Source organism: Chelonia mydas, chromosome 9, assembly GCF_015237465.2.
Source record: "Chelonia mydas isolate rCheMyd1 chromosome 9, rCheMyd1.pri.v2, whole genome shotgun sequence".
In the NCBI taxonomy this organism is placed as follows: domain Eukaryota; kingdom Metazoa; phylum Chordata; order Testudines; family Cheloniidae; genus Chelonia; species Chelonia mydas.
In genome coordinates this window covers 7,285,893-7,306,918 of record NC_057855.1, presented here as the reverse complement: position 1 = coordinate 7,306,918, position 21,026 = coordinate 7,285,893, and the positions used below count along the sequence as shown (strand labels likewise).

The 21,026-nt window shown below is 62.9% G+C and overlaps 1 protein-coding gene across 1 annotated transcript; it reads right to left on the bottom strand.

The window, feature by feature from the left end:
* Positions 1–2,169: 2,169 nt before the first annotated feature.
* CHRNG (cholinergic receptor nicotinic gamma subunit) lies at positions 2,170–16,472 on the bottom strand. The gene is made up of 12 exons (XM_043522535.1): positions 16,430–16,472; positions 14,049–14,188; positions 13,096–13,140; positions 12,240–12,349; positions 11,436–11,591; positions 10,026–10,123; positions 6,763–6,966; positions 6,162–6,276; positions 5,215–5,329; positions 4,169–4,376; positions 3,224–3,357; positions 2,170–2,901 (listed from the first exon to the last, which is right to left on the bottom strand). The coding sequence occupies exons 1-12, from the start codon at positions 16,470–16,472 to the stop codon at positions 2,737–2,739; spliced, it is 1,533 nt and encodes a 510-aa protein (XP_043378470.1). The 3' UTR covers positions 2,170–2,736.
* Between the last annotated feature and the right edge of the window lie 4,554 nt (positions 16,473–21,026).

Genomic DNA, 21,026 nt, shown 5'->3' with positions numbered 1-21,026 from the left:
AGAGCCTGTAACCTGAGCCAGGAGGGGGAGGGGGAGGTAACACCTCTGCCCAGGAATGTGAACAGAGGCTGCAGGAGAGAGCCTGCTTGGGGGCGGGGGCGGGGGGGGGGGTTAGTTTCAGTTTGGTGCTGGGTGGAGGAAAGCAGGGAACCCCAGGGCTGGGGTCTGAGCTCCCTGCTTCCCCAGAAGGACTTGACTGAGGGGTCCTGGGTGTACCCACAAGCTCTGTTTTGGACTGTGTTCCTGTTGTCCAATAAACCTTCTGTTTTACTGGCTGGCTGAGAGTCTCAGTGAATCCCAGGAAGAGGGGTGCAGGGCCTGGACTCCCCCACGCTCCATGACAGCCCCCAGTATCCAATGGGGCATTTTGAATCCTCAGCCCGGATCCTGGCAGTGCTGGGCTCCTCCTGCCCCATGGGACTCCCTGCTACCCTCTGAGATGCGGCCCAGGAAAGGGGCAACGTCCTCTGGCACGGGTTGGCCAGCCACATTGTTAGCCCCCATCCCCACCCCGACCCAGGCCAGCCCCAGCTGAGCTCCAGGGGAGTGCTGCCTTAGTAAACAGGACAAGGCACTGGGAGGTTTCCTCCCACCCTGGTGCAAGCAGCCAGCTGACCCTGCCCTGTCTCTATAGGGCCGGCTCAGCTCGGGCACCCCATAGCCCCCGCCATGGTAGCAGCTTCCAGTTGCTAGTGCCTGGAGCAATCCAAAGCAGTCAGCTCTGGAGCCCACCTCTGGAACCCCCTCCCCAGTGGCTGTGGCTCCCGCACATGGCAGCGCCCTCTGTGGCAAAGCAACCCGTGCCTTTCCCCCCCACGAACCCCGTGTCTGACTCTGGCTCGTTCACAGCCAGGACGGGAGGTTGAGCAAACAGCTGTTCCGCTTGCATGGCACTTTTCTTTCCTCCGCCGCTTTGGGGCCATCTCCTGCTGGGGCTCTTTGGGTGGCTGCTCCTGGCCCCATGGGGGGAGGACGGGGGAGGGCAGCAGGGATTAGGGCTTTGCTCCAGGATCGAAGCCGGAGGAGGAAGCGGATCAGGGTGGTGAAAAGGCTTCACCAGAATCTCTGCTCTGAAAATCAGGTCTGCCGGATTTGAGGCCCCTTTCTGCCCCAGCCCCCTTGTGCCTGGGTGTGGCACGACAGAAGGCCCTATGGGGGTCTTATGGACCTTCTGGGGCCTCCCACCCGTTGCCCTTACACTGCCTGCCCCCCAGCCAGCTGGGGATTGCGGCTAAGGTCTGAGGAACGAGCCAGAGCCCCTCTCAGTTCCTGAGATCTGCAAGGGGCCCGATCTGAACCACTCGCCTCTTCTGCGGCAGCGTGCCCCTGCCTGGCCATGCTGCTCAGTCGGGTGGCCCCCGCCAGAGACCGAATGCAGAGTGTGAGAGGCGCGGTCAGAGCCGCAGAGGCCAAGGCGTCTTGGCCAGCGCGCGCTGGGTGTCCCGGAGCCAGCTGGGAACTGCCTGGAGCAGTGACTGGTGAGGGGGGAGTTTGGAAACGGTCGTGGGAGGCCTATCTGGCTGAATCCAAAGGGGAGCCAGTGCTCCCCGCGCAGCCGTTACTGGGCACGAATGGCCACGGTGGCCTCCTTCCCTGGCCGGTTGGCCGAGTGGGCGCGTGTGCCCACAGATCTGCAGCGTGCTCCGGGACTGACTCCAGGGCTCTCCCCAGGCAGCTCAAAGCACAACCCCTCCCCACCCACACCCCGTGTCTGGGCCAGGCAAAGAGCGGGTTAATGGCCAATCGAGAGGGAAGGGGCTGGCCAGAGCTGCCCTGCAAAGTAGGAATTAATCCAGCTGAGCATGTGCCAAACCACTCATGCCCCCTGGAATGCCGGAGCTCCACCAGCCAGGCTGGCGCCGCAGGGACCGCAGTGTGGCCGGCGAGCAGGTGCTCTGGGGCTGAGCTGCTCACCCTAAGGAACAGGAACCCCACAGCTTGGGCGAGTGTACCCAGAGCCGTGGCTGGCGTCACTGGCGCTCAGCAGCCTGGGAGCAGCAGCGGGCAGCCTCCCCCCCCCCCCCATCTCCCTCTGCCCGGCCGCTTCTGGGAAGCCGGGGCCAGCTGGGCCAACAGAGAAGGACCCGTCTCCCCTTCCCACCTGCTGCCCGCCCCCAGCGCCTGCCTGGCCTTTCCCTGCTGCCAGCAAAGAAGTCCAGCAGCCGTTTGGAAACACAGTGGTGTTTACTCCCATGCCTGGCTCACATGAAACACATGCGGCCGCCCGAGATCTCCCGCCAAACCCACGCGAACCTGCCCCGCTCCCCTCGCTGGGCCGTCGCCACGTAGCTACCCACGGGGGCAGACAGGCTCCTTGTCCCCTGGGGTGCCAGAGCTGCCAGCTGCAGTGTTTGGGGGGGCCCAGATTCAGCCAGCGCCCTTCAGCTCACTTGCCCTTTCCATGGAAACGAGGCAAGCAAGAGGGCTGCAGCTGGGTGCAGCGCGGGCGTGGCGGGCTCCGGACTCTCCAGTTCGGCTGCCATCTCTCCCAGCGGTCCGCGTCGTCTCCATCTGCGGCTCCCACGAGCAGCCCCAGCTGAAGGGTCCAGTGGGCGGGTGCAGCCGCAGGCTCCACTCTGCAGCAGCTCTGTGAGCCCCGCCTGGGACCCGGTGCCTTGGTGCCTGGAGCCCAGGGGCCCCCCGCCGCCGTGCAGGGAGGGCTCAGCCTCCTGTGGCAGAGCCGTGGGGTGAGGCTCTCGTGCAGATGTCCTGGGCTCGCCCACCCCAAGTGGAGCGCTACGGCAGGTAGCGCTTGGGGTCCCCGGGAAAGGGCACTGCTGGGGCCTGGTTGAAATGGGCCATCAGGAAGATGCTGACCGTCCCCAGGACGAAGAGCGAGGCCATGACCAAGAAGCAGACGCGGTCGATGACTCTCCCCACCAGGATCCACTCCTCGTTCTCCTGCGGGGAGGAGAGACAGATGCTCACGGCCAAACCTGCTGCAGGCTCCCGCTGTCGCTGGGCCCGTGGGCCCTGGGGCCTTTGGGCTTCGGACCACGGGCAGCCACCGCTGAACTCAATCAAATCTTCGCTTGCTTCCCCTGCGGCTAAACACGGCCCCTTCTCTCCTTCCTCCCCCTTTTCCCTTTCCAGCTTTGTCGCTGATCTGCTTCTCCATACGCGAGTCCTTGCAAATTGGGCCCCTCTGTCCCCACTGCTCTGGGTCCCCCTCTGACCTGAGGGCCTCCCCCCCCAGTTAAGGCTCTGCAGCGGCAGCACTCACGTTGTCGAAGTCATTCTGCTCCTGCAGGGTCTTGGCAATGTGGTTGCAGGCGTCCACGCAGGCCCGGATCTCGGGACCAGCCTGCACCAAGCTGTGACAGAGATCCTGGGAGCACCCGTTTTCCAGGCCTTTCCCTAGAGACAAGGAGGGGAGGGGATAGCACCAGACAGCTGGCTGCCTTGAAGGCCAGCGCGGCCCCGGAAAGCCTCCACCAACCATCTCTGTTACCCTCAGGCATCTCAAAGGCATCTGGCCCTTTGCAAAGCACCGGCTGGCCAGGCCCCAGCCCAGCGGAGCAGGCCGAATGGCACACAGCGAATTCACGGCTAGCTTCGTGCACCGAAGCCTGGTGCTTTCGTGGCTGCTCCGAAGCGTTTCACGCAGTTTAGCACCAGGGACGCCGCGTTTGGCTCTCCCTGCTGGAAAGGCCACGGCCAGCCGGCGCTGCTGGTGGTTCTCCTGTTTTCCAACACGGCTGGGCATCCAGTCAGGGACCCGGAGCAGCGCCACGTGAGTTGGGTGCCCAGTCGCACCCCTCGTGGGAGGGAAGAGTTGAAGCCTGAATTTTGTTGGCGTCGCTGATTCTCCCAGACGAGATGGCCCACGCAGGGGGTGAGCTGGTGCCGCTTGCCTCGCCCTGCTTGCTGCCCGCTGGCGGGCACAGGGATGGGTTTGCATCGGGACCCGATGCCGGAGCAATGGGAGTTATTCACTCTCCTCTCCTCCGCAGTCTGGCTCCTGGCACTTGGCGTCCATGGTGACACCCTCACCCCAGTACCATTTCCCTGTCAGCACCCCCCCCCACCTCATTCCAGCCCTGGGGGGCTGCTCTTACGGGGTGGATTTGCTGCCAGCAAAAGGCCCAGGGGGTCACTGTCTGCGGGGTGGGGGCCTCAGGCTGCTCCGCCAGGAGGTTCTCCCCGGCTCCGCGGAGCCGTCACTCACCGATCTTTTCCAGGACGGCCTTCATCAGCCCGGCCCTCTCCTTCTGCTTCTCAAAGATCAGCTCGGTCCGGGCCTTCCACAGCATGTACTCGTCAGCCTTCACCATCAGCCCCAGGGAGCTGCGGCGCCGGGCCATCAGCGGGCGGGGGGCCATGTCGCTGGGGCGCATGTGCATCCCCAGGAAGTGGGGCAGCTGCCGCAGGCAGATCTGGGGACAGAGCGAGGAGCCGGTGCTGTCAGGCTCGGGGCAGGCCGGGGGAGTCTGCGCCGTCACGCTTGGGGGGGATCTGGCACCGTCCCGCTCGGGGGGAGGGGGCCAGGGGAGCCGGCACCGTCACGCTCAGGGGGAGGGGGCCGGAGGAGCCAGTGATGTCATGCTTGGGGGGGGGACCGGGGGAGCTAGCTCCATCACGCTTGGCACCGGGGAGGCCCTGACTGTTGGGGGGCTCATGGAGCCTGAGTCTGGCCCCGGGGCCGTTCCGTCGGGCGCAGTGCACTTCCCCCTGACTGACGCCGGTGGGAGCGGAAGCAGCGTGGGCTCCATCTCCGCCACCTCCGCCGAGTGGGAGCTGCCAGGGGGGCGTGAATGCCCAGCAGTTCCTTGGCAGCTGGGGACCCGATTCCATCCCCGCGGCCCTGCCCCCTGTGCCCTCATTTGGGCCTGGGCACAGCGGTGTGGAGATGCAGTCAGATCCGGGCGGTGAGCCCGCGGCTGTGGCTAGGCCAGGGTAACGAGACACCGGGGCCAGGCCCTGCGCCCCCGTGGAGGAGAGTGCCCCACGCGCCATGGGTCGGACGATCGCTCCAAGTCTCTGGGGCTCTCGATCCCGGGAAATGGTTTGGCGGCTCAGTGCACTTGCCTTTGCTCTCTGACCTTCCCCCTCAACCCCCGTTTTCCTGAGGCACCGACCCCAGCCCCGCAGCACGGGCCGTGTCTGCTCCCCGGAGCTGGCGGCTCTGGGAGGAGCCGGAGGCCGATCACGCGGGCGTTAAGCGGGTCTCTGCCCAGCCCGGGTGGGAGCGCGCGCCGGCCCCGCCCGGCCTACCTGCCGTACTTTCTGCGACATGGAGTGCGTATTGGGGGTCCTCAGCGAGATGTTCAGCACAATGACGGCATTCGCCACGATCACCACCGTCACCACCAGGAGAAAGGTCAGGTACCTGGAGGAGAGAAGGGGCCGCCGTTGCTGGTCGCCAGGCCGTCCCCCCCCCCGCTTCACTAGCCACGGGGCCTGTGCTGGGGCATCTGCCGGCTCTTGGTGAGGCCCTAGCAGCAGGCACAGGGCAAAGCCGAAGGCCGGCTGGGATCCGGGAATGGGAAGCGCCTGGATCTCTCGCTCCACAGCCCGTATGTTCATAGAAGACAAAGGGAGCCCAGACCAGAACTTCCCAATGGTCCATCTAATCCGCCTAGCAGCAGACATCTCCTCCGACAATGCCCCTGGCTGTGCAAGACTGCTGCATGGGGGGATCTCCCTCTGAACTCCCAGCTGTGGGCTCACTTTCTGTTCAAAATGTCAAGGAGGATGGTGCTTCTAGCTCCATCCTAGCCCCTGGAGCACACTCTTGAGTTGGGCCATGCTGTTTGCCTCAGCACCCTCCTGCAGCGGTGAGTTCCGCAGATGAACCCTGGGCTGTGCAGCAAGGCATGTCCTGTGGGCCACTAGGAAGTTCTGTTAATTCATGCCCTGGTTCTTGCATTGCGGGGCAGGGGAACAAGGAGCGGCATGGCCACACATCCAAGGCCTCTGCTGATGCTCGCTTTGAGTTACCAGTCCCCAAACCCCACCTACGACGGCTCTGATTCTCTGGCCCTGCCCATGTCCATTGTGTCCCTTGGAGCAGGGCGTTGAAGGACCCCACTTGTTCTGCCCTCCCAGGCTGAGGTGAATAGTCTCAGCTGGGATTGGGGGGTGAGGAGCCCAGCGGGTTTGGGAGATTGCCTGGGGCCCTGCCAGATATGGGCTGGCAGGCCCCGGAGAGCATCACTTACTTGCCAATGAGAGGCATAGCATCGGAGGTCTCGGGCACCTTCTGTGCGATCAGGAAGAGGAAGACGGTCTGGGCCAGGAGGACGTTTATGGAGACCGTGCACTTCTGGCCGCCCGCTGCCGGGATGCAGAAAGCAAGAGATTAGCCTGCATCTGCACCGAGCTCCCCAAGCACCGGCACCCTCTGGGAAGGGCTTTGCTCTTCTCCTGCACACCGGAGCCTGCGAGGAGCCTGCCTTCCTAGTGGTTAGAGCAGAGGGCTGGGAGCCAGGTGTGGGAAAGAATTCTCTGCCGTTCCATCCTGATGTGTGCGAGCGAGCCATGCGCTCCCAGAGACACGGGGGAGCCGAGGGGCCAGAAGTGGGACATAACTGGGCAGGGGCAGGGGAGAGTTTTGCCCATTTCGGTTCAGATAACCAGGGCGCGAGGGTGAGCCCCCGGTGGCCCGTCTCACCCGCGTGGGCATCGGACTGGGTCTGTCCCCATCAACTGCTGCTGCCCGCTTCCCACTCCGGGAGGCGTGGATTGTCCACGGGCCAATGCCAGTGGCTCGAGCCATGTCGGTGGCTGGTGGCAGCGAACTCGGGTGGGCCAGGGCTCTACCTTTGGCAGGCAGGAAATACACCAGCACCGCCACGGAGGAGATGAGCACGCAGGGCACGATGATGTTGATGACGTAGAAGAGCGGTTTCCTCTGGATGATCAGGTAGAAGACGACCTGCTGGTAACCCAAGTCGTCCGGGGTGAAGCGCTCGGCGTTCACGATCTTCTTGGCCGGCCGGTGCTTGATTGCCCACTCCCCATTCTCTGCGGGGAAGACAATACCACATGCCTATGGAAACCATGCAGGCCCAGCCTCCTGGGGGTCCAACTTTGGGCCCCAACTCCCCTTGGGAGCAGCATGTGCCACCCCTGGGGGAACAGGAGTTCATCCAGCGATGCCCGGAACTGCCTCTTGCCCACATTACAGCAGCGTGGGGGGGCACTGCTCTTATCTGGGGTCTTCGGGGGCAGGAGGATAGATCGGAAGAGGAATCCTGCTCGCTGGCATGGTCTGAGCCTGGGCACTGAGCTGCCAGTTCTCCCCAGATGTTTGCAGGCGTCTTTGGAAACAGCAAGGCCAGGCGGGCCGAGGTCTGTGCTGCGAGCCAGTTCCTGTCTCTGCATGCCGCCCAGGCCCGACGGCGTGAATGACAGGACCAGCTGAGCAACTATTGACATTTCTGTCTGTGCCCGGGGAGCCCATTCACCCTGCCCCTGCTGCCGCCATGTCTCTAGGGGGACAGAGGGGGCCCGAGACAATGCCTCCTGGATACGCGGGAAGAGAAATCCTTTGCTGGGGGCTTCCCACGGGGGGGCAGCTAAAGATCCAGGGAAAGGGGCTGGGAGAAGATTTACAGCGGTGCCTGGGAGCCCTGCAATGTTCTCTGTCACGGCAGGACATACGCAGCCACCAGCTTAATGCACCCCATTTTGCAGGGGCTGGCTCCCAGGGGCCCGATCCCGCTTGGGGGCTAAGCATCGCCAGCTCCCATGGTGCAGGGGGTTTGGATGAAGGCTCCGTCGCTCTCCCATGTGACTCCCAGCTGCCGGGGGAAGCCGTGCGTGACACCTTACTAAGCCTTGTTGTTTTCCTGTCTCCTACGACAGATTTTATTTTTTTACCAATCTAGATATCTGGCTCGGCCCGGTAATGAAAGAATAAATCTCGCTGCCCAAAAAAGCATTTTGCTCCTTCAAGATGCAATTAAAAGGTGATGGGAAACATCCCTGTCTGCCCGCGAAAGCTCCATTCCCCACATCAATCCGCTCCCGGTACCGGTTTGCGATTTGCAGGCAGAGGGACCGAGAACAGGGGTTAGAAAAACTCTCTCCGAGTGTGATTATTGACTTAAATACCTGTGTGATGGTGGCAGCTGCTAATAACCCTCTGTGCGGGGGATACCTGTGGCGCGATGCTGAGCGTGCACGGGCCAGCAACTCCTGTTCCAAATCCTGGCTACAAAACCTGACCCGGACACCTGCTCCAGCCAAGAGGGAAGGACCCAGGACAGTGCAACCAGCCCTGGGAATTCCCAGTGCTCAGGGCTCTGCTCTCCGTGATTTCCCTGGTGGTGGTGCCCACAACCTGAACAACTTTCCTGAGTGCGTCCTTCCCCCTCTCGGGGCAAGCCACCGTGACGGGAGATGGGCCTTTACCCCGACTGCACACAGGCTGCATTACCCGACCATCAGTCAAGGGGCAAAGTCCCAGGCTCGGAAGTTAAGAAAAGAGAGCCTGGGAGCCACCTGTGCATCCTCCCGGCCTCGTTCATGACACACGTGCCAACCTCTGTACCAAGTGAGGCCAGAGGCTGGCAGACAACGGCCTCCCCACCCCTGGTTCGGCCCCAGAGCAGGCCCATCCCGGGCACGGAAGGAGGCCGGGCCCCTGTGGGAAACAGGACGTGCCCAGGGAATTAACGGCCATCTTCAGGCAGACCGGCGAGAAGGCTGAATTCAGGTTGCCCAGGAGCCCTTCGTTCTGGCCTTTCCTAAGCTTTGAGTGCGGATAGGGGTCAGGGCAGTCTGGGAGCAGGGGGTGGTTGGATGGGGTGGAGGTTCGGAGGTGGCGGTCAGGGTACGGGGAACGGGGGGGTTGGATAGGGCATGGGGTCCCGGGGGGCCTGTCAGGGGGTGGGAGTGCGGATAGGAGTCAGGGCAGTCCGGGGACAGGGAGCGGGGGGTGGGGGGGTTGGATAGGGCGTGGGGTCCTGGGGGACCTGTCAGGGGGTGGGAGTGCGGATAGGAGTCAGGGCAGTCTGGGGACAGGGAGCGGGGGGGAGGGGGGGGAGGGGTTTGGATAGGGCGTGGGGTCCCTGGGGGCCTGTCAGGGGGTGGGAGTGCGGATAGGAGTCAGGGTAGTCCGGGGACAGGGAGCAGGGGGCGGTGGGAGGGTTGGATAAGGGGTGGGGTCCCAGGCGGTGGTTAAGGGCAGGGGGTTCCGGGAGGAGGCGGTTAGGGGACAAGGAGCAGTGGGGGGTTGGATGGGTCGGAGGTTCTGAGGGGGGCAGGAAGTGGGAGGGGGCGGACAGGGGGCTGGGGCCAGGCCATTTGGGGGGCACAGCCTTCCCTCCCCGGCCCTCCTTTGCAACCCCAGTGCGGCCCTCGGGCCAAAAAGTCTGCCCACTGCCATGCTCGTCTCTACTGAGCTGGGGGCAGCCGCAATTTTTCAGGGGCTCGTACCGTCGCCAAGTTTGGGAGCATTTTCACCAGGGTGGCAAAAGGTGCATCCCCGCCCCAACCCCGCCCCGCGCCGTGTTCCCACGCTTTGGAGCAGGGATTCGGGGCACTACAGCTGTTCAAGGGAAAGGTCCCTGGAATTTGGGCAAAACGAGTTATTTTTCCCCGGCCTCGTTCTTGGACCCGGCTGAACCGCTTCAGCTGATACTTTCCCCATCAGCTGAGCCCGAGGCGGACGCCCGGCGTGGAGAATTTCAGCCGAACGGTTAAAGTTTGGCAAAGACTTTAAGCAACTGAAAACGAGATCTCCTATACGGGAAGGGTCAGGAAACCTTCACAACAGGCCGTGCTACCAGCCCCGCCTAACCGTCAGTTAAACGCCAGTTATTTACAAATGTCTCCATCCCACACTGGGTGGGCTGGAGGGACCGGTTGGGTGGCTGTGCGCTTTGCTACATTTCTGGGCCATGCTGAGTCACCTGCCAGCCGCTGGCCTCCTCCTCCTCCTGGCACCACCCTTTCTGGCACTGGCGTTTCCTCCTGTAGCCAACAGCTGGAAGATTTCCGCAGCCACAACTGGTAGGCTGGCCCCACGGGGCCAGGGAACCCCCCCAGGGAAACAGATAGAGGAAGCAGATCGTTACCTGTGAAAGCTTCGGGGTCGATGACGATCCACTCAATGGTCTGCCCATCTTCCACCGTCAGCAGCAGGTTAATTTCATTGGCGCTGTAGGTCTGGGACCTATGTGGCAGGGATCGGGGGGGAGGACGCGTGTGGCTGAGACTGGCTGTCTAAAGGACATGCTCATACAAACAGAAATGCCGAGATCCAACCAGCCAGCGGGTGCTTCAGCCGCTCCTGGGATCGGCGCCACACCCAGACGTATGCAGGGCCGTGGAATTGGCTTTCCCTTCCTTTTGAAGCGAGGCAGCGTCTGGGCTGCCTGGCCTACGGCTCCGGCACCTCCCCAGCTTGGGGTCAAGCCCAGCTCTGACTCAGACCCATCCCACGTAGCAGCATTGCAGCCACCAGCCTTGCCTGGATCCGGCCAGCTGGTAGGCGTGTGGGCACAGACAGGGGAAGAGTTTTCATGTAGGCCCCAATCCTGCAATCGAACCCGGCCGGCTGGTCGCTCGCCCTGGTGCGGCGCCTCCCCGAGTCTGACTTCAGAGTCGGGACGTGGGGTGCTCGCTTTCCAGGCTGGGGACTCCGTCTGTCTCTGCATTACGGGGCGTTAGGCACATCACTGGGGCCAGGTCCCGTTTTGATAACCGGGAGCTGACTTTTATCCTCCAAGGCCTTTCAGCGGCGCTCGGGGTGAGCTCCCGTCCTGCTATCGATCGGCACTGGCCGATGCTGGGGGAAGGGACCCCTGCGTCACTAACTTGGATGCACTCAGAATTTAGTAACCGCTTCAGAAATCAGATCCGGTCACACATAGCCACGGACTGATCGGAGAGGAACAACCGTCAGAGGAGCCGCCGGGGCCCTGGTCCTGCACGCTGTTCCATGCAGGTGACCCCCACCAAGAACAACACCCACCTGGGTCCATCGGATCGGGGCCCATACAGTGGGAGAATTTGTGGGAAGGGGGAGGAAGTGTTGATCACACACATTTCACTCTCCCACGGCTAGCTCGGTCTGTCTTGGGAGGGGACGGAAATGTCTGATAAAGCAGGGCACCACGCTGCTACACGCAGGGCCGTCTTGGGCTCAGGGCAATGGGCTAGAACAGGGGTCCCTGGGTTTCTTTGGTTTGCATGCCTTCGTTGGCTAGCTCGGCAACCTACAGGGCTCATGCCATGGTAACCGACCTAGCGGCTGCCGCGGAGCTGAGCACAACCTGCCTCTGGCTAAGGCGGAGGGAGGTGCAGAGGGTCACAGCTGTGCATGATCTCATGGGCCCTTAGCTGGTGATCTGGGCAAGCTGCCACCTGAGAGAGGGCGTGAGAACCGCCTGCCCGGCAGGAGAGCTGCGTGCGCGCCCCGGGCTCTGCCCCCTGCCCTCCCATCTGGGGGGCAGCCCAGCCCCTTCCCGGGCAGCCGCACTCACTGAAACACCATGGAGCAGTTCTGCCAGTCGAAGGGGAAGTAGGTGACGAAGATGGCGCAGGAGGTGCGGTAGATGGCGGGCGGCATCCACAGGAGGCAGCCTTTGGAATCCAGCAGCGTGTTGCAGTACAGGGTGATCTCAAACACCCCGTCGATGCTGGGGGAAGGAGAGGGGCAGGTCAGGCCAGACAGGCGCTCCCTCCCTCCCTGCCCACGGAGCTCATGCTGTGGGCTGGCCACTGCCCACGGGGCTGGAACTGTCCCAGGGCCACAGAGCAAGGCAGCCCCAGCAAGGCAGAGGCGATCCCAAAATGCCCCCGGACACCCAGCCAGTGCCCGACTATGGGCTCCAGACCCCCAAGAGCTGCTCCAAACTCCAGACCTACCAGCTGCGGGACAGGACGTGATTGGGGGGAAGGGCGCGCCACCACTGCCCTCTGCTGGATGGAATCGGAACTGCTCATGGCTGGGATCATGCTGCTGCCTATTGGCTGCTGCTCACAGGAGATAAAAGCCTACTACTGCTGCCTCTAGTAGAGATCTTCCCTTTAGCCCACCTGGTAGGGCCCTGTGCTGGTGGAGCAGAGCATGTGGGGTTCTGTCTGTTCTGTCTGCTGGATGCGTGAGAGTTAGCTGCTGACCACGACGTCTCTGGGTGGGTAGCCACAGACGCGGCCCCTGCAGGGAATGGAGCCTCACACGGAGTGCCCGGGCAGAGGGACAGCTGGACAAGGTCAGTTTCTATTGCTGGGGTCCTCACCCGGCTTCCCACTGCCCCCCTGCCCTGGGCCCTGCAGCTGCTCACTTGTTCTCCAGGACGATGTCCGGCAGCCACACCTCGGTGGAGGGCACCCTCAGTATCTGGATGTTGTCGTATTCGTCAGGATCCCACTGCAGCCGATAATCGCACCACTTCTGGAATGGAGGGGAAGGGGCCGAGCAAAGCAGGGTCAGTCACTTGTCATAGAATGAGCATCTCTGGCCACCCCGTGACCCCCCAGTTCCACACTGCCCGGGGGCGTGGTCTGCAGGGAAATGGCATGCTCTGGCCACAGGCTGAGACCTGCTAGGGTTTCTCTGCAGGGCCGGCTCCACCGTTTTTGCCGCCCCAAGCAGGACGTCTGAAGACAGAAGCTGCCGCTGAATTGCCACCGTGGCAGCCTGCAGAGTAAAGCTGCCGCCCATTTGCCGGTGCCACAGAAAGACGAGACGCCGCCCTGACGGCACACGGACGGCCGCCCCTTTCCCAGTGCCGCCCCAAGCTCCTGCTTGGAACGCTGGTGCCTGGAGCCGGCCCTGTTTCTCCGAGACTTGTTCTGGGAGCCGTGGCGTGGAGTCACCCCTCTGGCCTGTGCTCTGTGGCAGGGGTCTCTGCCCAAGCTGCTGATCTCAGCGCCAAAGTGGGGTCTGGCTATGGAACGAGCCCTGAACAATCCTCTCCCTCCCGGCTGCCGTTTGTGAGGCTTTGGCCCCAGCCACATCTGCCTTCAGGCCAGGAGGGGGCTGCGACCTGCCCTAGCCCTTGGGCTGCAGGTGCATCGGGGCGCTGGGGCGTTGGAGGGCTGCTGGAGCTTATCATGAGGAGTGGGAGGCATTAGCTGATCTCTGCCTGCTGCATGCTGCCCGGCCCGAGTGGCTGGCGGCACCCCTGGGCATCTTACCATCTCAATCCAGATGTTGGTGGTGAGGGTCTCTTCCCGCTCGTTCTGGAACCCAGAAAGGAGAGAGGGATTTTGGGATTGCTGCCCCACCGCCCTGCCCTCTCCTGCCACTGCAACAGATTCCTGCTGGCGGCTGGGCGGCCCTGCTGCACGGTGCACGCCAGCTACTGGGCACTGAGGCAACGCCCGCCTCATGGGGCTCCGGTGCATGGAGCCCTGAGGAATTACCTCCCAGGGTGCAGCAGGGTGTGGGGCATCCCAGGGGTGCCCTGAGCAGGGCAGCGTCCCATGATCCCGGCCCCCGCCCCCCCAGGGGAAGCCAGCAGCAGCCACAGAGCCACTGAGGTACAGCCAGGCCATGCCCTCACTGCAACTCTGTTGCTGCCAGGAACCCTGCCTCTAATGCATTCACTGCCCTGGGCCCCTATCCAGCACCGCCCCAGCTCAATCACCACCCCATGCCCACCTCCCCAATCTCCCTCTTCCTTCCCCTACTCCCCCAGCACAGTGATTCTCCTCAGGGACCGTTACCAAGGGCGGCTCGGACAGAGTGTCCTGCAGCCAGTTCCATGGGCATCTGCCCTGGCATGGACTCCCCGTTCCGACGGCAGGGGTAGTGTGAGGGACGCCCAGGCAGGACTGGCTGTCCCTGGTCAGCGCTGGGGGCTGGGTGCCTTTGGGAGGAGAGGTGGCAGGGACCCAGTGAGCAGGTGGGACAGGCTGGCGCCCGGCTCGGCATGTTCCTGGCATCGGTGCCCCTGCCTCTGTCATTCCCTGTCCTGGGCAAAGCATTCAGGTCTCTGTCCCCCATGCTAGCCTAAGGGGGGAGCAGCCATCCACCCCTGGGGCAAGCAGCCCCCTCCGAGCTTGGGTGCTCAAGGAGAAAGGCAGGAAAGGGCCCAGCTCTGCAGGTGCGGGCTGGCAAGGAACAGGGCCGGGGGGGCTCTGCTTACCAGGGAGATGAGGTTGGTGAGGGTCAGCTTCAGCGTGACGTTAATGATGTCGCCCTCCCGCTGGGCCGGGCGCAGGTTGCGGTTGTAGTTAGTCATCAGGTCATTGAGCAGCTTCTCCTCCTGGTTCCGGCACAGCACGGCTGAAAGCAGGGCACAGCCAGGCCCTGAGGGAAGCAGGCACCACGCCACCCCCACCCAGTGGCCGTGCCAGCCCCACAGAGGGGAGGCCGAGCGGTTCCCTCGAGCACCGGTCACGAGTGGCCCATCCAGGTGGCGCCAAGTGCCTGCCCTGGCAACCTGAGGGCACAGGGCAGGCCCAGCATGGGCAGCAGCAAGGTAAGCTCCCCCTACACCGCTCCGCCAGTCTACCCCAGCCTCGCCCCTTTGAGGGGGCGCTCGGCGTCTGTGGCCGCTCCGGTGAGACCCAAAGTGGGCAGCTGTATTGTCAGTGCCCACGGAGCGCGCAGGGCTGCCTGGCTTTGTGCTGTGCGCCGGGACCCGTCAAACGGGATTCACACGGGGGCACCACACGGGAGCTGCTTGCAGCCTCCGCTCACCCTCGCGGGGTTTGAACTGACGACAGGCAACAGTGTAACAAGCTTCTGGAGTGGGGGATGGGACTGGCCACACAGGATAAAAGCCTACTCTTTCTGCGTAGTAATGGAGTGACTTCTTGAACACAAGAGGCCGAGCTCTATGCTTCAGAGCCAAAGGGCCCGGGTTCAGACCCTGCCAATGACCTCTCCAGGGGGCTGCCCAGGGCTCGGGGACTGGACGCCCTGAGGGGGTAGCGAGTAATAACAATAACCCATTTCTCTCTGGGGTGAGGGCCGCAGGCGTCCCGCTCTCCAACCTTCGTGAGCCGGCCCCGACTCTGGGACCCCAGAAGGAGTAAACGTGGCTTGAACTCTACAGACAACGTGTGTTGAACCCAGCTTAACTGTGGCCTAACAATGGGGTCCTGCAGCCTGTCAGCGCTGGCCCCGGGATCAATCCCCATCCGCTGCCCGGATCGTTAGCTCATGAGCTGGGGCTTTACAAATGCCCTGCATTATTAAATTATTAATGGCCAGACCGGGCAAGCGCCTCTGAATGAAATGCCTCTGGAGAGAAGCGTAACGGGCTAACGAATTACCTTCGTTAGCAAACCTGCTGCTGCTGCTTCCTGGAAAGCGTTGGGGCCAGAGGACAGAGCGGGGACTCAGAGAGCAGGTTGGGGTTTAGCGCTGGCAACTGGCCAGCCCCACTGTGTGTGTATGTGTGTGTCCCACACTCGTGGGGAGGGGGTCTGCGCGTGCCCTGCCCATGTGTGTGCACGTGTCTCTGGCTTCTCTGGGCTCAAAGCCCCTGCTAACAGGCCTAAGCAGCAGCTGGCTCCACTGATGCAATGGTGCCTGCCAAGAATTGTTTTGTGGCCTCTGTCGGTCACGCTCCCAAAGCGGAAGAAGCCCAGTTCAGTCCCCCCTTCATCCCCAGCATGAAACGGACGAGGGTGGGTGCCCCACGACCGGCAGCGTGAAATGGACGAGGGTGGGTGCCCCAGGACCGGCAGCGTGAAACGGACGAAGGTGGGTGCCCCACGACCGGCAGCGTGAAACGGATGAGGGTGGGTGCCCCACGACCGGCAGCGTGAAACGGACGAGGGTGGGTGCCCCAGGACCGGCAGCGTGAAACGGATGAGGGTGGGTGCCCCACGACCGGCAGCGTGAAACGGACGAGGGTGGGTGCCCCACGACCGGCAGCGTGAAACGGACGAGGCTGGGTGCCCCAAGCGGGTGGAGCGGTAGGAGATGGTCGCAGCGTAACATCCCAGTGCGCTGAGCTGGGTTCTGGTGGGTGTGTCATGCTCCAGGACCCCCCGCAGCTGTTCAGGGCTGGGAGTCGGTACAGGGAGCTGGGGCTGCAGGGGCTGGGGTAAGGGCTGCTGATGCTCAGAGCTGAACCCCCTGGCAGGCAGGGCGTGGAAGGGGCTGCTCACCGGGCAGAGATACTGATATTGGGAGCCCCAGTCAGAAGCAGGACCCTGCTGCGCTAGGTGCTGTATGCACACCTAGTAGCTAGGCCAGCCTGCCGGGGGCTGTGCAGAATGGCATGCTGCCCTGCGCCAGCCAGCAGGACAAGGGGGCTGCTGCTGTGCCCCAAGCCCTGAAGAAAGAGGTGGAGCGTGATCATAGCAAGAGAGGAGGCTGCTCCCCGGCCCCCACCCCCAGCCCCAGGATGGAGTGGGGTGGGGGTGGTCTTCTGAGCTTCCCTGATTGCCTGCTGCTGAACCCAAAACAGAGCCCTCTGAGCTCACAGCCTAGGTTTAGCCATCACCTCCCCAGCACCGTACCCGGCTGCCCCTCGCCCCGTCCCCTGTCCGCAGGCCGGGCATGGCTTACCGGTGAGGGAGCCGAGGGTCGCGAGCAAAGCCAGGCAGCGCATGGTGGTGGCAACCTCCCTTCCAGCACGGTGGCGGCTGTGTGCTCGGCAAGCTCTGGAGGTTTATTTTGGGCCGTGGTCAGCCCCCCTGCGCCCCTCCTCTCCCCGAGCGCACCGTGCCTGAAGTCCAGCTGTCCAGCCAGCATTGTCAGCTGTTCCCCAGCGGATCGCCAAGTGCCTCTGAAATGACAATGGGGGAGGGAGCGACTCACCCTGACAGCCACCTACCGGGGACATGCAGACCCCCCCTCTCCGTGCTGAGTTGGCAATATTTGTATGAGCCAAGTGTGCCTCAGTTTCCCTGTGTGCTCTGTACTGCTGTGCCCTGATGCAGTGTTTGACTCCTGTAGCTGCCTGGTTGGAGGCCAGACCCCTTAGACTGGCTGAACAGACCGGAGGAGGCAGAAGAGACAAAGGGAGCCCCATGGCCCGGGACATTACGGCCAGCGTAGCCTGGGCGCGTGAACACTGCATGGCTGGAACCAGAGACAGGGCAGCCAGGTGTGAACAGACTGTTCTCAGTGTCTTAGCTGGGAAGAGAGGGCCAGAGAGAAGCAGAGAATCAGGGCCCGCCGGAGCCCACTGGGATCCTCTGTCTCCCACTTGCCTTTCCCGTGCTGAGTTGCCGACTGCTGGAGCCCGGATGCCAGCTGACTCAGAAGGGCGGCCCAGTGTCGCTGCAAATACTCCCTGACATGCTGCTCCCTGTAGGGGTACAGAGCCTCGAAACCGGCCTGCACCTCAGTCGAACCCGCTGGTCAGAGCTCACAGCAGGGAACAGATGCTGCTGGAGCCTGAAGGCCCAAGTCCAGAGGTGTGGAGACCGTGTGGAAAAAAGCAGCCCCTTGGGCACTAAAGGGGATCTCCCGGGAGCCTGCATGTGCCTGGGGCATAGCACAGACCCTGTGAATCCATGACACTCCCCCACACAGGATCAGGACCCAGGCCAAGGCTTGGGGATGGCTCCCCGAAGCCACGGTTCCACAGGGCTGGGATACGTCTGAGGAGGGACTGGAGAGTCCATCAGGACCAGAGAGTCCAGGCAGTCCCCTGGGAGCCTGCCAGCCCAGAGCTTCTGGTTTGGTGGCTACAGCTGGGGACTGGGACGCCAGAGACCTGGGTTTTCTTTCCAGCTCTGCCATGGAGCTGTCGTGGGACCTTGGGCGAATCCCTCCCCCTCCTGGGCCTCAGTTTCTCCAGCTCTGAACTGAGGATGATCTTTTCCTCCTCCTCACCTTTAATGCCTGTCAGGTGCTTTGAGAGCCCCTAAGTGAAGGCGCCAGAGGAAGGCAGCGTTGTCTCAGTGGGGATACATGACCCGCTTAGCCCACAACTCGGGCTTACCCAGTCTCTGCATAGCTTTGTCCCTGACTGGTGTCCCCTCCCTGGCCGGGTGTGACACACGGACACCGGCCCCCACCTTTCACTGGGGAGAGGGGTCTCACGTGCATGGTGTCATGGATCGATAGGGACTTGACTATGCCCTGGCCTCTGCGTGCCAGCTCCCCCCCCCGATCCCCCGGGCCACACAGCTCCACCTGGCCTCCATGACTCCAACTTCTGACCCTTTGGGCTCCAGCGATCCCTGTTCCTCACCGAGATCAGACTCCCGAACGAGGAGCAATGCAGGGACGCAGGGCAGCCCTTCCAACATGAGGGGCCCCGTGACGTTCTGCCAGCCCTCGTTCCCGTTCACGCTCAGTGTGTGACAGTACCAAGCGCATAGGGAAACTGAGGCACGCATCTGGTTCATAAAGATATTACCGGAATGCCCACCTTTATCACACCCCGCATCTGGGGCATGGAACAGGGAAATCACACCAGGGCCTCCCACCCCCCCGCTGGGGGCATGCTAGCCACACAAAGGTTTCTGATTCCAATGCCCAGGACCCAAGGCCCCATGTCCAGCATGCTGGAGACACACTGGCAGAGTGTAATGGGGGCAGAGTGTGGGCAGTGTGGGCATTTCCCCTGCCTGGGCAGTGTGCAGTGGGGGACACTGGTTTCATGAGTGTCTCTAAGGGCAGCTGACGCTGCTGAGTGGCCCCCCCGGGTGGGTCTGCCCAGCTTCCAAGCTGCCCGTGTTACGGTGGGCTCCCATCCCCCACAGGCCAAATGAGGCCCTCGCTCTCCCGCTGCCCACAGAGAAGGTTGGCGCAGCCCAGGCCAGGGAAGGATTCGGCCCTGCAGATGGCTCTGCACTGACAGCTCAGTCGCTGCTGATGCACCAGCCCAGTCCGGGGAAATGGATCAGGCCCTGCAGGTGCCGTGAGGTCCGATCCCAGTTTCCCACCGCTCAGGGCACTCGACACCGCCTGGAGCTTTTGCTGTGTGTTTGATCCAGGAGCTCCGGGGTTAACTAGCTCTGGTCTGCACAAAGGCTGGGATGCAGCCCAGCCCAGCTGCTTGGAGAGGCTTGCACCAGGTAAGAGATTGCAACTGATGTTCTAGCCGGCACCTGTGTATCGGGCTGGGGAGAGGCTTCCTCACGACCCTAGCAGTACAGGACCATGTCAGCCTGGAACAGGGCTAGGGAGAGACTTCTCTTCAGGGCTGGGAGTGCTGGGGGCTGGGCTGGCGTCTGAGGGATGAGCACCAGCCCCAGCTGTCCTGGGGGAGGGGAGGGGTGACCAGCCTGTCTGGGGGTCACATACCAGGCTTGCTTGAGCCCTCAGTGTGGGCGACGCGAGCAGCATCAGCTGTCCTGAGAAATGGGATTCCTGGCATATCCCATCTGATGCCCGCCTCCCCGGCCTGCCTCCCCTGCACTGCCCCCCCTTCACCTGCTGCTGCCTCACCCCCCCAGCCTCCCTCCCGCACACTGCTCCCCCGCACCTGCTTCCACCTGACCCACTGGCCTCGTTCCCCTCCCCGCCAGGGAGCCTGAGTTAATAACACCCATAGGCAGGCCCCAGCCTGGCTCAGGGGGCTCCCCGGCATTCCCCATTGCAGGCCCTAGTGCCCCGTATCTGCCCCACGCCAGTGAGCAAGTGAGGTCAGGGCTGGGCCTGACGCCAGGCTGTAGGGGGCCGAGGGGCTTCCGGCAGCCAGGCCCAGGCTTGGTACGCAGGGCCCTGGAGAGAGGGCACTGATCCTGCCGGTTTAGTGCTGGGGCCCCCAGGGGGGGGTCTCTGCTCAGGGGTCCCATCCAGCCCTGGCTCCTTGGGAGGATGGTGCAGGGGTGATGGGAGGCTGGGCTTAGCAGGGCGCTGCCTGGCTCGGGAAGGAGGGGCGTCCATCATTCTCCCTACCCCAAGGCGGCTGGGTGGCCGCAGAGTGGAATGAGTTTGTGGGTCTCAGCCCCGTGACTGGTGGGCGAGTGGCAATCAACGCTAACTGCCCCTCACCTGGGCAGTGTCAGCAGGGAGGCCATGGACTGAATGGGCCCCAGAGGGCGGGGCAGGTTGGCAGGGGCTGCTGTGGGAAGCTGGCCCTGCTCCCTGGACAGATCTCAGGCTCCAGCATTGTCTGCATGGCACCTTTCACCTTCACCATCTCCTCACAGGACAGCTCGGGGCAGCCATGCCCAGCACACTCCTGCCCCGTGGGGGTCACTGCTGTGATAACGAGACCCCCCCCTCCCCCCCGTGGACTCCCCTTGTTCCTGGGCCGCTAAGTGCAGTGAAGGGAGGCCGGGTGAGCACCAAGGTCTGGTGTGCCCTGGGGAAAGGCGCCAATGGTGGTGGTGGGGGGGACTGTTTCCCCCTGGAGCAGGGTGGGGCTACTGGGAACACACGGCATCCGCTCCCATGAGGCCAACCCCCTGGCTGGAACAGCAACTCCCCATGCGGAATCGAGGGCCTTGCTGCCAAAGGTGCTGGGTTTGATCCCTGCCTAGGATCCAATGTCTATGTAGGTGCCATGGTGCCCCACACGCGAACCTGCAGACCCGGCTCTGGGTCAACCCTGGGTGGGCTGCTGCATTCAGCTCTGGGTGCTCCCCAGCAGCCAGAGAAGGGTGAGACAAACGAGCAGGGGCTGATCTGCAAAGAAGGGCTCAAGTGCCCAGAGTCTAGGTCAGCTGGGACAGGCTGAGTGCCCAGGTGGAGGGCATGGGAACACTGCATGGAACGGAAGGGTACAAAGCCCGAGAGGGGGCTGTGACATTATTGACGTGAACTGGGACCGTATAGATCATTGTTGCAACCAAGGTCCTGTGGTGGCACCAAATCTTGTATAAAGGGGGTCAGATAAGGTGTCTAAGACAAGGTTATGGTTTGCTGGTTATGCTTATGCTGTCTGTATGCAGGTATCATTTTTGTATTTAAAGTTATAAAGTATTGGCTCTATACTGTCTGTAGTTCAAACTTGTGCTATGCTTCTGGGGGACACCCCAGACAAGTTGGTGTCAGCTCTGCCTAGCCTGCTTGATGGCCCATTAAGGACCATCAGCGACACAACTGACCCATTGCGAGAAGGCAGACACGCCTTGGGACTAAGCAAGGTGTGCAGGGACCTGCCTAGGGACAGAGCTCTGAGGTTTTTCCAGGCCATGTGCTGGGCAGCTTGTCTTTGGGACAAAGAAAGCAGAGACCACGTGGCAAGAGACTATAAAAA

Excerpts from the sequence above, each read along its gene's own strand:
- CHRNG (XM_043522535.1), bottom strand. The coding sequence starts at position 16,472 with ATGCGCTGCCTGGCTTTGCTCGCGACCCTCGGCTCCCTCACCG. Across the intron at positions 14,189-16,429 it reads GACCCTCGGCTCCCTCACCG|CCGTGCTGTGCCGGAACCAG; the intron begins GTAAGCCATGCC and ends CCCTGCTTTCAG. Across the intron at positions 4,377-5,214 it reads TGTCGCAGAAAGTACGGCAG|ATCTGCCTGCGGCAGCTGCC; the intron begins GTAGGCCGGGCG and ends CTCTGTCCCCAG.